This window comes from Meleagris gallopavo, chromosome 13 (genome assembly GCF_000146605.3).
Source record: "Meleagris gallopavo isolate NT-WF06-2002-E0010 breed Aviagen turkey brand Nicholas breeding stock chromosome 13, Turkey_5.1, whole genome shotgun sequence".
Lineage (NCBI taxonomy): Eukaryota > Metazoa > Chordata > Aves > Galliformes > Phasianidae > Meleagris > Meleagris gallopavo.
Genome location: NC_015023.2, coordinates 10,269,042 through 10,282,083, shown reverse-complemented (window position 1 = coordinate 10,282,083; position 13,042 = coordinate 10,269,042). Strand labels below are relative to the sequence as shown.

Below are 13,042 nucleotides of genomic sequence, written 5' to 3'. Positions count from 1 at the left end.
ACTTGGCGGCTCCGTGTGCTCGGAGGAGGTGGTGAGTTCTTTCTTTCCGTCTCTTCAAGGCTGAGGAGGACCAGAAGCTGATCTACTGTGGGAAGCTGCTGCTGGACCATCAGCTCCTGCACGAGCTCCTGCCCGCGGTAGGATCGCTGCTCCGTCCTGTGCTGAAGCACCTCGGCACGGGGGAACTTCTCTAATGTGTCCGTGTGTCTCTCAGCAGGAGGAGCTGCACGCTCTGCACCTGGTCTACAACCTGAGGACTCCCACAGATGTGCCAGAGAGCAGCACGGAGGTATTTACACTGACTTTATTTATACTTTCAGTGCTGGGGCTGTAAGTGCTCACCAGTGCTGCAGGTGTTTCCTGGTAATGCTGTGATGCTATTGGTGCTTACTTTGTGAGAATCTAGTTAAATTAAGGTCAGAAACTGCTGGCTTAACAGGTGCCATCCAAATCTGCACTGACAGGAAATATCCAAGGTGTAAGGTGGTTGTAATGTGCTTCCTTGAGGAGTGCTGCTTTCTGGTCTGTTCTGCTTAATAATATAAGGCCTGTCATACCCAGATGGAGGCTGATGTGGTCATTGGGGCAGCTCTCCTTGCTCTGGTGGCTGCGTGGGGAAGAACAGATGGAGGTGAAGATGTGTTACCTGCCCTTTAATGACTCAGATGGCAGAGGGAAAGTTAAGTGGCTGGTGTCATGAGTTATTGGTCCTAAATGCCACTGACCAAACTTTCTTACTTCTGAGTGTATGTGCTGAAGTACATAGAAGTGTTTATGCTGCCTGGACTGAGCAATTTGAACTTTCCCTACCCATGTTGCCAGATGTGAGTCACCCTCTGAATACTGTGCAGCTGTATCACCCCAGAGCAGCTCTTGAATTACATCTGTGTACCACAAATGGGTGTGAAAGCACAGACTCATAGTAGCTGATAAGTTGGTTTGTCTTGAGCACATATCAAGTTGTACTTCGGTAACAGGACCTGAATGGGAGTGAAAACATGAAATGCCTGTAACATATGATGTTTTATGTACAACTAAAGGGCTCTAAAATAGAGATGGAGGTGCTTTGTAGCATAGGATTAAGTGCAGTGTCAGTATTGTGGCACCTGGAGGAACCTAGTGCAGAATAAAGACCATGAGATGTGAAACAGTTTCTCTAAAATAAGAAATGTGTGCGTTGTGGTGTAATTGTTTGTGTGAGATTTGCATGGTGTTCTGAACAGTCCCTCAGGTAGCTTTGGTTGCCTCTAGGTTAAAGCTGCACAGCCAAAGCTGATGACAGAAGCTAGAGAAGAACCAGCTGCTGCTTCCTCAGATGGTGGAAGGCTGAGATGCTCTCCTGGTGGTCAGGCAGCAGCAGAAGCTGGTGCCAGGTAAGTCCATTCATGAGCCCCTCATGGGGTAGGCCTGCTTGGGCTGACTGTTGGATGCCAGCCCTGATATGTGCATTAAGGTGTGTGCAGTGGAGAATAGGCCAGAGGTGTTAAGGATGTATAAACTCCAGTTATTTGCTATAATAGCAAATCTTGCTTTTATTCACTGGGAAGAGATGTTTTTAATACTCTGAAGGGAAGATTTTTTTTGTGTCGGTGTGGGAAATAGCAGAAGCCATCTAATGTCCTGCAATAAATGGCTCTTGTGGCTTTTCTGGTGTTTAACAAATGTTGTTTAAATTTTGCACAGGCCTGAAACACCTCAGCATGCTTTCCAAGCTGTGCCTCTGGGGTTTTCTGTGTACACAACCTACAGCATGCTTCAGATGTCCTGGCTTCAACAGATCTATGCAAGGCAATACTACATGCAATAGTAAGTTCTCTTGAAGCTGCTAGTGGAAAGTAGAAGCTAATAGAAGGAAATACAGAAAAGGACTGCTAGTTTTCTTATGGTGTAGTCAGAAGACTTAGTGCTCTACTGCTGTACCTTGCTTTTCTGCAGGAAATTTACTTCTGCTGTTATGTTAGCTCCTTACCATATTTTGTGACTGCTGAAAGTAGCCCACAGATGGGAAATTGTCTCAGAGATAAAACCAAGAAGTGTAAGCAGCCTTACAGAACACCTTCAGGTTGATCAGAATAACTCTGAAGTTATTGCTAACATGAAGGTGTGTGGTTTGACTTGGCAGTCACGAAAGCATTGTCACAGGCAGAGCCAAAACTTGTTTTGAGCCCTTGTGAAGCACAACCTTTTCCTAAATTGTATGTGCTCTGACTTCAGTGGTTCTGAACTTCTGAGGTGGACAAATTCTGAGTGTCTGTTCACCATAAAAAGATTTAAACCAAATTTCTCTGGTTTTCAGCTTGGCTTCTACTGCTGCACCTGCTGACCCATCCTCCACACGGCGTTCTCAGGAGATCCCAGTGACCCCCCCAGCTCCTCTCCCGGACCCATTTCCTGCACACAACCAACCTGGGGACCGGAATGCTGCTCCGCAAGCTAACGAGGTGGCCAACCAGAACTTAAGGATGAACGCCCAGGGGGGTCCTCTCATGGGGGAAGAGGAGGAGGGTGGCAATCGAGACTGGCTGGACTGGCTCTACTCTGCAACGCTGTTCTATGTTTTTGTCAACATCATCTATTTCTACTCCAGCATCAGCAGATTCCTCCTGGTTATGGGTGGCACTGTTCTGATGTATCTGTAAGTGCACCGTTTGGATATTGAGTGCTGTCAAATGTTGCAGTGAAGTGCTGCACTTGGGAGGGAGGCGAGCTTTCTCATGTTAGAGCTTCATGGGATTTGTATACCTGGAGAAGGTGAACCTCTCATCTCACCCTGGTTATACCTCAGTGTTAGCAGAAATACAGTTACGGCCTCTGGGTTCAGTGTAGAATGGATAGGTGATGGGGAATCATCTTGCCCCCTCTTCTGGTGTAGCTGACTTTCCTTTTTGGAAAACCATTGGAAGACAAAGTAATTCCTAGTGTAAAGCCCCTGCAGCTCTGTGAAAGTTCAGTGAAACAATGGACAAGTGCTTGAAATCTTGAGAGAGAACCTTGCACCTTCTCTGTGAGTCATGTAGCCACATGGGTTTTTGTTACCTTCTCAGGAGAGAAGACAAAGCTTAAAAAAAAAAAGTGAAGTCGTGAGTTGCTTTTAAGCTGCTCTAGAAGGGAAACACTAGGGATAAATCTCTTACAAGTACAGTACAAATAGCCAGCCCTTGAGTGATGTTTTTGGGGTGTCTGACAATGTCCCCTCATATACTGTTTGATCACCAGTGAGATAACGGGTGCAGGCCTGTGAGTTCCTGTCAGTAGTCTCAGAGCTGAAACTGCAGCAGCTTAAAAATGCACTTCTATATATTCAGACTTGTAGAAGGAAGGCTAATGGCTTCATCAAGTCCTTAAACACACTGTTGATAATCCCCAAATAGAATGTTGTTGAATTACCCTGGTGTGTCAGGGAGGAGCTGTGTAAGCAGCATTAACACAAATACGTTGCCTTCCCTCAGGCACCACGTTGGCTGGTTCCCCTTTAGACAACGACGAGCTCAGCCTTTCCCAGATAACATTCCTCCTCAAGCTGCTGAAAACCAGGACCAGAACAATAACTTGCAGGTATTGTGTTTTCTAAAACATGAACATGAAATGCAATGAAGTTTTTACTGTTTATACAGGTAGTGAAAATTCTGAATTTTCGTAGAGAAGCATCTTCTGTGTGGAATAATTGCCAGCCTGCTTCCTCTTGTGGAGTACTTAAGTGCTGCATGTTATCTTCTACTTGTTAGGTGATGGAGAGTGGTCTGTTGCAGTTCTGTATCTGAACTCAGGTCTGAGTATGTGAGCAAGCTGAGTCCTGCATTTCCAGTGACACCTGGGGTTGTTGTCAGAGTTTGAGTTCCTTAGCTGTAAAGGAAACACCTGACAAGATAAGCCATGTGTACGTCTGTCCTAAGCAGTATATTCTTTCTTTGGTTGTTGGGGGTTACTTCAGTAGAGAAGCACTGTGTAGGTTTTATATTGACAGTGAAAATGGAGTAGCAATACAGCTTAGCACCTGATTCTCATAAGGCATTTCTGCAGTGATTCTCACTGAATGTTCTTCTTTTCAGCAGGGAGGGAATGCAGGCAGAGCAGAGGAACCTGGCGCTCTTCCTGATGCGGGACAAGTTCTGCCAGAGCTGCCACAGACCAACCCATCCCTTATGAGCACAGCCTGGCTGTTTTTCAAGACTTTCTTTGCATCCCTCCTTCCAGAAGGGCCCAGGCTGACCCGCAACTGATGCAGCACCGTTTGCTTTTGTGGAATTGTGGAACATCGGTGAGCAGATCAGATGCTGATCCCAGAACAGGAGTGAAAATGTGTGGTGGCATTTCTCTGGCCTTCACTGATGAAGCTGCAAGAGGCCTTAAGTTGTTGCAATACAGGCACAAGATGATTGCCCTCATTCCAAAGAACTTTCTTCCGTAGCATTTATTGGGTAGCTATGTAGAGGCTTGGCATTGTGAACTTGTGCACTAAATGCACAGGCTCTGAGCATATGTGCAAAGATGTTAGAGAAGCAAATTGCTTCTTCTGTGTAATGTGATTCCTGTTGGAATGTTTCAAATGCTATTTAAATTACACTGAGTGTAATATCTTAAATTGCTAGATAAGCATTAGCAGGTTTTTAGGAAAGATCTATTGTTAAATTGCTTCAACAAGATTTTAAATTTTGCTCTGTAAATATTTTCCTATGAAAGATGCATTGTGCCATTTCCTTGGCAAAAGGGGCAGCTGGGGGGCAGTGGAGCTGCAGGTTTCAAACTGCCCAACAAGTCCTTCATACTCAAACCTGATTTCTTCTCTGCTTTCAAATAATGGGAGAAGAGTTAAGTGCATTCAGCTTTAATCAAGAATTTATGCAAGACTTAAATTTACTGCTTTCAGTTATCAAATCAAAGCAGACTGAGACCTGTATTTAATGTAGATGCATTTTCACTCTAGAGCAACTCTGTTGTATTTGTTTCCTCTAATGTGGTTAAGGGCTTTGATTCAATAAAATTTGCAGTCACTTATCTGTACTTGTATGTGCTCTACAGCAGAGCGCATTATGTGCTCTGAACTTCTTGAAATTGAAAGGCCACGAGGTTTTGGGTCAATTCAGGGTAAAGCACCACCACCAACTTCTCAGTATGAGGGGGGATAAGGAGCTCCAGTGGACAGCCTGGCCTTGTGCAGGGGACAGGCTGATGTCCCTGTGCTGCCCTCAGGGCTGGTTACTCCAGGGCAGTGATGTTTGGTGTTTGTGGCACTGTTGTAGGTGGAAACTGTCTGGCCCTTTCCTTCCTGCAGGAGGTCAATGCCCGGCAGTGCCCTGTCCTTCCCTGCCCTCCTGCTGGCTGGGAATGGATGAGGAGCATTGGGGCAGAACATGGCTCTGATGCTCTGCTATTTTGTCTTTAGCCCCTTATTGAGGGCAACTTTTCAAAGGGTCTGATAGTGATAGGACAGAGGGGAGTTGTAGGTTAGACGTCAGGAAGAAATTGTTCAGAGTTTGGTAAGGCCCAGGCACTCAGAGCTACGGGTGCCCCATACCTGGATGGGCTCCAGGCCATGGATGGGCTCTGAGCTGTTGGGGGCCACCCAACCCATGGCAGGGGTTGGAACTGGGTGGGCTGTAAGATCCCTTCCAACCTCAGCCATTCTGAGGACTGCTCTGAAAGTAAAGCCCCCTGTTTTATATTGGCCCATGATGTCAGAGGTGGATGTTGGTGACGTGGCAATAGAAGTTGAACTTTCCCACTGATCTTATTACATGTTGTGCAACGAATGGCAGCAGAGGGGCAGTCTGACCAAACAGCATCTGATGTGGAAGTGCATATGAGCAAAGGTGTCACAGAATTTTTAAGGGTGGAAAAGAGCTCAAAGGTCATAAAGACCAACAATCAACCCCTTCCTACCATTCCTGCTCCCAGCAAGGCTTCCTCACCAGGACTGTTGCTTCCCTGCCCTAAAAATGAGAGAAGAAATGTTTGTTTTCCTGCAGAGAAACCATCCTAGAATCCCTCCTCCACTCAAAAAAAGGCCTTTTTGAGAGGCATAGCATAAGTTTCCATTGCAAGATGAGTCCTCGCCAAAGCCCAAGCAGCCAGTGATGGATCCTGGGTGGCATCTTAAAGAATGCCATGGATTCTGTCCCCTTGGGTACAGCTGGGTGACATCAGCCCCAGTGCTGGACCGGACCTGACAAGCCAGCAGGGAGTGGGGCCATCATCCTCCTGGTGACATCAGGTAAACTCCATGTGGAAGAAATGACACCCACTGGCATTCATCAGTGCTTGCTGAATGTTTATGGAGACAAAGCAGTGGATGTGAGCACAATGAGGCAGTGAGTGATCACACACTATGGAACAGTGGGTCTGCTGATGGAGATTATTATAAGCGTGGCACGTGGGCTCTTGTTCATCACTGCTGAAAATGTGCAGCTAATGGTGGTGACCATTGAAAAACAGTGTTTGGTAGCTGAGAGTTTGCTCTATCAAATAGTCTTAATATGCAGGTCGCTGACCGGCAGTGCTCCTGCGGGTACTGGAGGCCGTTCACTTTCTCAACTCAGGAAGAAAACAAAGCTCAGGGCGGGGGCTGCCGGACGTGGGCTGCTGGAGGAGACGTGCTCAGCCCTCCGTCAGGGACAGCAGTGCCTTGCTCAGTGCTCTTGCAGCACCCTAAGTTCTCACCTTCATCCGTGAGATTGATGGCTAAGGGAGGTGGTTTGTGGGTCTTGCTGCTGGCGTAACTCAGCCCTCCTTTGTCCTGCAGCTTGATTTGTGATGGGTTCCAAGGTGCAGGGGTTGGTGGCGTGCAGGGTAAGTGTGCACAAAGAGTGGGTCTGGATTTGGGTTTCTAACCTTTCCTAAGCAGAGATTTGCAGAGAAGTAGGAATACAAAGCTTGGAATGTGTGTGCAAAAAGCAAATGATGGACTGGCTGGAGGCAGTGCACAACCCAGGCTGCTCCTTGCACTTTCTCCTACTCCCATTCCGCATCCCTCATTCTCCTCCCCCTGCAATGCAGTGCACCCCGAGTTACCATGGCCTTGGCAGCTGTGGGAGGAAGACAACATGCGACCAGACAGGGCTCAAGGAAACTATAGGAAGATTAGGAAATGTGTGATGAGTTTTGATAAGTGGAGGAAGCAGGTCACGTCCTGCTTGGAGGTATGAAAGCAGCCTTCTCCATGCTCAAGAATCAGCTGCTCCTGTTGGCACGAACTGCTCCAGCCAGGGATGCTGTGGGCTGGAGGGATGAGGCTGGGGACGGCCAGGATCTTGCTGGTGTTCATCCATGCAGCAGCAGCCTGCGAGTTCGGGCCAATGCCATACAGTGTCACTGGGATCGTCTGCAGGATGACCAAGCCCGCGGCGTTGCTGTGTAAGTGCTGCTGGCTTATTTGGGGTTGCAGGTTGAAGCATGGGCACTTATACTGCCTGAGCTGAACAGGAGCAGCTTCCCAAAGGAGCTAGAAAATGGTATGCAGTCTTTCTCCTCACTACAAAGTTTTACCAGTGTTACGTGCTGGGGTGGAAGAACTGGAGAAAATGAGTGCTGGCTTTTCTTCCTTTCTGCAACATCACCTCCTGGGGCTGGTCTGCACAAGGGGGGAAACAGGGTGTCTCTGCTAGCATGGTTTGGGGTTTTATTGTGAGAGTTAGGGGGGCTCTGTGCATAGGGGAAGAATTAATGCTTCTGCAAAGGGTGATCGCAGCCCCATCCCAGCCTCACCGATGGTGGTACATGCAGAGAAGGATCCTGGGCTGAAGTAAGAGAAGGGATTTCTGGAGGAAAAGAAGTCCTGTACAAGGGAAGAAGCGCAGCTGAGGCTGATAGGGGTTGGATGGCTTTAGGAAAACACGCACAGAAAATTCAGACTCTGAAGGTTTTCTTTGGAAACTCGGTAGCTGACAGTGGTATGTGTAAGCAGCCTCAGAGCAAGGCACCCCAACAGCTTGTGCAGCGTGAGGACAAGCACAGCCTTGCCGAAATCTGTCCCGATGGTATGGTGCAGTTGAGCTGTGTGGTATTTTTCGGTGTTTACTCAGAAGCTGCTTCCTAAGCCTAATGGGAATGCCTGGGGTGAACTGCCTCTGCAGGGCTACAATCCCAGGTGCAGGCTGACCCCGCAGCCAGGAGATGGCACTTTGGTATCTTTGTTCTTCTACTGACAGTGAACCAGGAGACAGCACGGCTCATTCAAGCTGCGTTCAAGAATGCCAAATTCCCAAACATCACAGGGGAAAGGTCCATGCGGCTCCTGGGCACGGTGGCTTACACGCTGACCAAGTGAGTTCCGCTGCAATTCCACGCCACGGGAACAGCACGACACTGGGAAGGGAGCTTTGACCCAGTGATTACTGGAGAAAGCAGGTCTCATGGTGTTACTCATGGGACAGCTACCTGGGGATGGCAAAGGCAATGGTGCAAGCATAGGGTGGATTTCCTGCTGTGGCTGTTGCTGAAGAGGAACACTGAAATGAAGCTGGGCTTCTTCCGAAGCACGTTGCTCTGTGTTCCCAGCTTTGAGGGCTGGCCACGAACCGGGTTCTATTGCTTTTAGCATCCAGGTCAGCGACTTGTCCATAGCGCAGAGTGAGGTGGAGCTCAAGGAGAACGATGCCATTGATATAGCCATCAAAAACGTGACAGCCTTCTTCAGAGGGACCCTGACTTATGGCTATGCGGGGGCCTGGTTGTAAGTACCTGAGGGCCAAGCAGCCGCAGCCTTGTGGCTGGGGACAAGCTGCATGTGCTGGTGTGGAATGTCTTCTCTTCTGCCCCTACAGCCTGCAGCTCTTTCACTCGGTTGATTTTGAAATTGAGTCTTCCATTGACCTCCAGATAAACATAAAACTGTGTAAGTATCAGCTGTTGGCCACAAACCATGGGGAACTGTGAGCTGGGCTGTAGGCATCGGATGGCAATCGGGGCTGGAGGTGCTCCCCACTGCCCTGCACACACAGACTGGGCACAGCTGTCCCCAGCTGTCAACTTGTCTCTTTCTTCTGTGCAGTATGCCAGGAGGAGCAGGTGGCTGCTGACGCCTCGGACTGCTACCTGTCCTTCCACAAGCTGGTGCTGCATCTCCAAGGAGACAAGGAGTAAGTGTTCCCCTGCAACCAGGGCCCGCCTGCTCAGCCACTGCTCCTGTTTTGGGGCCGCTGGCTGCCCCTGACTGCTCCCATCCCTGCAGGCCGGGCTGGCTGAAGCAGTTCTTCACCAACTTCATCTCCTTCACCTTGAAGTTTGTGCTCAAGAGAGAGGTATGCCTGCAAGATGATAGCCATGCGTTTCAGTGGCAAGTAAAAGGAATCCACAAAGCAAGGTGGGTGCTGACACTGAGGCGCTCCCTTCCTCTTGCAGGTGTGCAAAGAAATAAATCTCCTTGCCCAGGTGATGGCAAATTTTGTCCACGACATCGCAGGTAAGTACCCTTGGTTTTCTCCTTGTTTCCTTTATGTGCAGCTTTAATATTTGAGTCCCAGCAGGACAGCAACCACATCCATTAAAATAGTCCCTCAAAAACGTGCATGGGATCCCACCAAGAGCCAGCAGCAGTGGTGGGGTCAGCACTAGCACTCAAAGGAGTGAGTCCCTTGTCCCATCCCAATGCGTGTTCCTTTTACAGCTTCCAGGTCACCTTCTGCAGCAAGTCCTAGTGCTGCAGGCTGCAAGCTCTGCTGGTAGTGGTATTTTCAATGTAAGACCTCTGTGCTTTCTCCTGGCAGAAAATTTTGTCCAAGATGAGGCCATTGGACTCGATATCTCCCTTGCATCAGATCCTTTAATTAAAGCAAATTACCTAGAATCACACCACAAGGTAAAGTAATTTGGGTTCATTGGAAACCAAAGGTTTCCTGCCCACGGTGTTTGCTCTGAGTCCAGCAGCCCTTCCCCTTGCCATCACTGCTGGCAGATGCAGCTGTTGACATTTTGTCCTGTCTCCCTGCTGCATGTCCTTGTCAACACAGTCGCTTTCCTTTCAAGGGCCTTGTCCTGTACAAGAACTACTCTGACGTCCTCAGCGACTCTGTTTTCTCCCCATCGCTGCTGTCTGAATCCCGAATGCTGTACTTCTGGTTGTCCGAACACATCCTCAACTCCCTGGCTTCGGTGGCTTTCCTAGATGGGCGCCTGGTGCTGACCATCAGAGGGGAAAAGCTGCAGGTGACTTGCAGGGCTGGTTCCTCAGTATTTACATGTGTACCTGGTCAGAAATGGGTACATTCATAACAGTCCACACTAGCAGGTGGTGCTATCCCTTAGAGGGACATCAGCTGATAGAAAACTTGACTTCTGAGTTGTAAAGCGGTGTGTGATTTTTCTGTGGTTCTCAGAAGGGTGGTGGGTTCTGGAGGAACCTTGCCTCTGGCTGCAGGCCACATGTGCATGTTCTGCCACATCCAGCATCTCTTCTTTATTTTCTTAACAACCTGCTTCTGCTTTGTTTCTGAAGGCGCTGTTTGACTTTGAAGACACAGAAGCACAACAGAAGGCAGTGCATTTGGTAAACTTTGGTCCTACTCAAAGCATTTTGTGTCCTTCCCTGGACAACTTGAGAGTTTTGGGTCAGGCTGGTGGAGAAACCAGAGGCTGAAGGAGAGATTGTTGTGCTTTTCAAGGATTCTTCATCCTCCAGGTTGACATAGATTCCTTGAAACCAGCAGAACTGTTGGCCTCTTGTGATCTGGGGAATGAAACTGTATGGGAAGTGGGTACGAAATTGGGAAGTGGTATGACAAAAGCCTGACTTCTGTTCCTTATCTGACCAGATTTTCCAAGGCAACTCCTACAATGATTCTGAGGCCAAGGTGTGGAGTCTCGCCCTTCCTGAGATCTCTCTCCAGCCTGAAGGGACAGTTGTGAAGTCATTGGTAGCAGTGGAGATCAGCATCTTTCCCCCGGGAGAAGAGCCGCTGGCAGTTCTATACATGGAGAAGGTCAGTTCTTGCATATCCTGACTGCCAAGACCTTTGGCCAGGTCGATAGTAATATCTGGAGGTGAAGCCAGAAAGCATTAAACTCTGTATTATAGAAAGCAAACTAGAATATCCAGATAAGAGCTCCCTGCTGTAAGGCAAGCAGAGTTACCTCTGTACATCTCTGTGCAGGAAATCACCGTCACTATCCAAGCTGCCTATGTGGAAAAGAAACTCGTTTTGCGCCCTCTGGATTCCAGGTGAGTGCTGGAGTTCCTTAGGTATTCCACTGCTTCATTTAGCCCCCATCTGAAAGCAGTACAGTGAAGATTTCTTTGTCCCCTATTGCTGTTTTCTCCCTTTTTCCTTCCCTTCAGGATTGAGTTTAAAGTCTTTAACTGCACAGCTGATCCAAATGGAGTAAGTCCTAAGCAAGTATTCTCTAGACCATCTGCTGCTAAACTACAACTTCAAAACCTTTCTGTATGAATTGTATGGCTTTCAGAATGACCAGTCCATAAGAAACTTCCTGCAGAAGATGATCTCAGCTGTTGGGATCCCAGAAGTGATTTCAAGTGAGTTTTCCCTTCAGGGAAGTGCCAAAGTACTCTGTAAAGCACTTATCATCAGTTCTCCTATACCAATTTGCTGAAGAAGTATGCTGATATCTCCCACATCTTGGTAGTGGCAAGGAAAGAGGGGATGGAATTACACTTTTCACGTTGCTGATGTGAATTTCTGCTAGGTTCTGGGCAATGGAGAAAGAACCAGCTTTGTGAATGGCTGGGATAAGGGAAAGGGAATTTCTGCCAGGCTGAAGGCTGTGGGGCACTGAGGCACAATTAGCTTTGGGCAAGATAAGGTCACAGTACACGAGAGCAGCAAGCCAGGATGGCCATAAGCATAATTGGGTGGTTTTACTGATTCTGTAGAGATCGAATCAGCTTTAACCTCACTGATGAACAGCAAAAGGCTTCATTTATTTGAGATTAAAAACCCTGAGATCATCACAAGAAAGGTAAGCAGAGTTCAGAAATACCCGGCTCTTAAAGCCTTTAATGGAAGTATGCTAATCCCCACATAGCACATGACACTAATATATTTTTCCCCCCCTGCATTTTTTAGAGATACCTAATTGTACAACTTGACTTTAGCTTCCCCAATCATTTGCTGCTTAACTTCCTCAAGAAAACGTTTTAGAACCGGTCTCTTTGTAGAAGCAGATTGGGTGTGAAACAAAATACAAGTTGGTTTGAATCAGCTTCTGCTGAGTTCTGTTTTATTTTCCTGAGAAGTGCTGCAGTTTTTGTGCAATTGTATCTCCACTGAGACTTTTCTTTGCAAAGACCTTGATACTTTTATACCAAGATCTTTAAAGGGGATGCCAAGGAGCTTGCAAGTAACGGTTGAATTCTTGAAGGCTGTGGACGCTGGGTTAACACTGGGAGCTAACGTAAAGAGGCTTGGCCCATCTTTTGGCATCTCTCTTGTATGGCTGAAGACGTGAGTTTGGAGAGCAGTCTATGAACACACAGACCTTGTGTCCTGGGTACACAAAGCGCTGTGTAGAGCTGCGGGCAAACCATGCTCATGCTGTAGAGCAAACTTGACAGAAGTAATAAAAATGATAAGGAAGCCAAGGAGATTACGAGAGGATGTAAGAGTAAGTATCTGTTCAGGCAGCAGGATCCTATTCCTTCCTCCTTGTTTATCTGAAGGGGCTCAGCTCTTTTGGTACATTGGTTCATGCTTCCCTTTTCAAAATTCTGTACTTTCCTCAGAAAGGAGCTCAAAGTGCCAAATATAAGGATGTAGTGATGATCACATTACCAAAGGCAGAAGGGTGACATTCTCCTCCACGAAGCGGGCTGCCCCATACTGGTGTGGAAAAGGAACCTCCTCCCTTTGCCAACTGCAGTTTGCTCCATGGCCGAAGGAGCACTGGGCTCGACCAGCTGCCTGACAGCACAGTGGGAGCTGAGGGGTGTGATTTGGCAGCCTTGGAGCAGCCCTGGTACAACATTCCACCTCCACTCTGAAGCCCAGAGGGGAAACTTCCCGTCTGCACGGCACCGTCTGCTGAATCTGGGGGCGCCGGGGCGCGCAGTGCAACCCCTCGTAACATGGCGGCGGGCGCTGAGGGGGCTCCG

General features: G+C 48.1%; 2 protein-coding genes across 2 annotated transcripts in view; both read left to right on the top strand.

The window, feature by feature from the left end:
• The window catches only part of HERPUD1 (homocysteine inducible ER protein with ubiquitin like domain 1), a 6,616-nt gene extending 1,615 nt beyond the window's left edge, over positions 1-5,001 (top strand). The window contains exons 3-9 of the mRNA XM_031555402.1: positions 37-137; positions 215-289; positions 1,252-1,373; positions 1,684-1,806; positions 2,297-2,635; positions 3,450-3,555; positions 4,050-5,001. Coding sequence (XP_031411262.1) covers positions 37-137; positions 215-289; positions 1,252-1,373; positions 1,684-1,806; positions 2,297-2,635; positions 3,450-3,555; positions 4,050-4,220 — 1,037 coding nt within the window. The 3' untranslated portion in view covers positions 4,221-5,001. The remainder of the gene's footprint in view (positions 1-36; positions 138-214; positions 290-1,251; positions 1,374-1,683; positions 1,807-2,296; positions 2,636-3,449; positions 3,556-4,049) is intronic.
• Positions 5,002-6,567: 1,566 nt separating this feature from the next.
• On the top strand, positions 6,568-12,153 carry CETP (cholesteryl ester transfer protein). Its single transcript, XM_003209716.4, has 16 exons — positions 6,568-7,350; positions 8,145-8,259; positions 8,534-8,668; positions 8,760-8,830; positions 8,987-9,074; positions 9,167-9,236; positions 9,337-9,397; positions 9,702-9,793; positions 9,961-10,140; positions 10,430-10,480; positions 10,746-10,913; positions 11,085-11,152; positions 11,270-11,312; positions 11,398-11,467; positions 11,825-11,910; positions 12,018-12,153. The coding sequence occupies exons 1-16, from the start codon at positions 7,206-7,208 to the stop codon at positions 12,090-12,092; spliced, it is 1,518 nt and encodes a 505-aa protein (XP_003209764.1). The 5' UTR covers positions 6,568-7,205; the 3' UTR covers positions 12,093-12,153.
• Positions 12,154-13,042: the final 889 nt, after the last annotated feature.

Excerpts from the sequence above, each read along its gene's own strand:
- CETP (XM_003209716.4), top strand. The coding sequence starts at position 7,206 with ATGCTGTGGGCTGGAGGGATGAGGCTGGGGACGGCCAGGATCTTGCTG. Across the intron at positions 7,351-8,144 it reads CAAGCCCGCGGCGTTGCTGT|TGAACCAGGAGACAGCACGG; the intron begins GTAAGTGCTGCT and ends TTCTACTGACAG. Across the intron at positions 9,075-9,166 it reads CATCTCCAAGGAGACAAGGA|GCCGGGCTGGCTGAAGCAGT; the intron begins GTAAGTGTTCCC and ends CCATCCCTGCAG.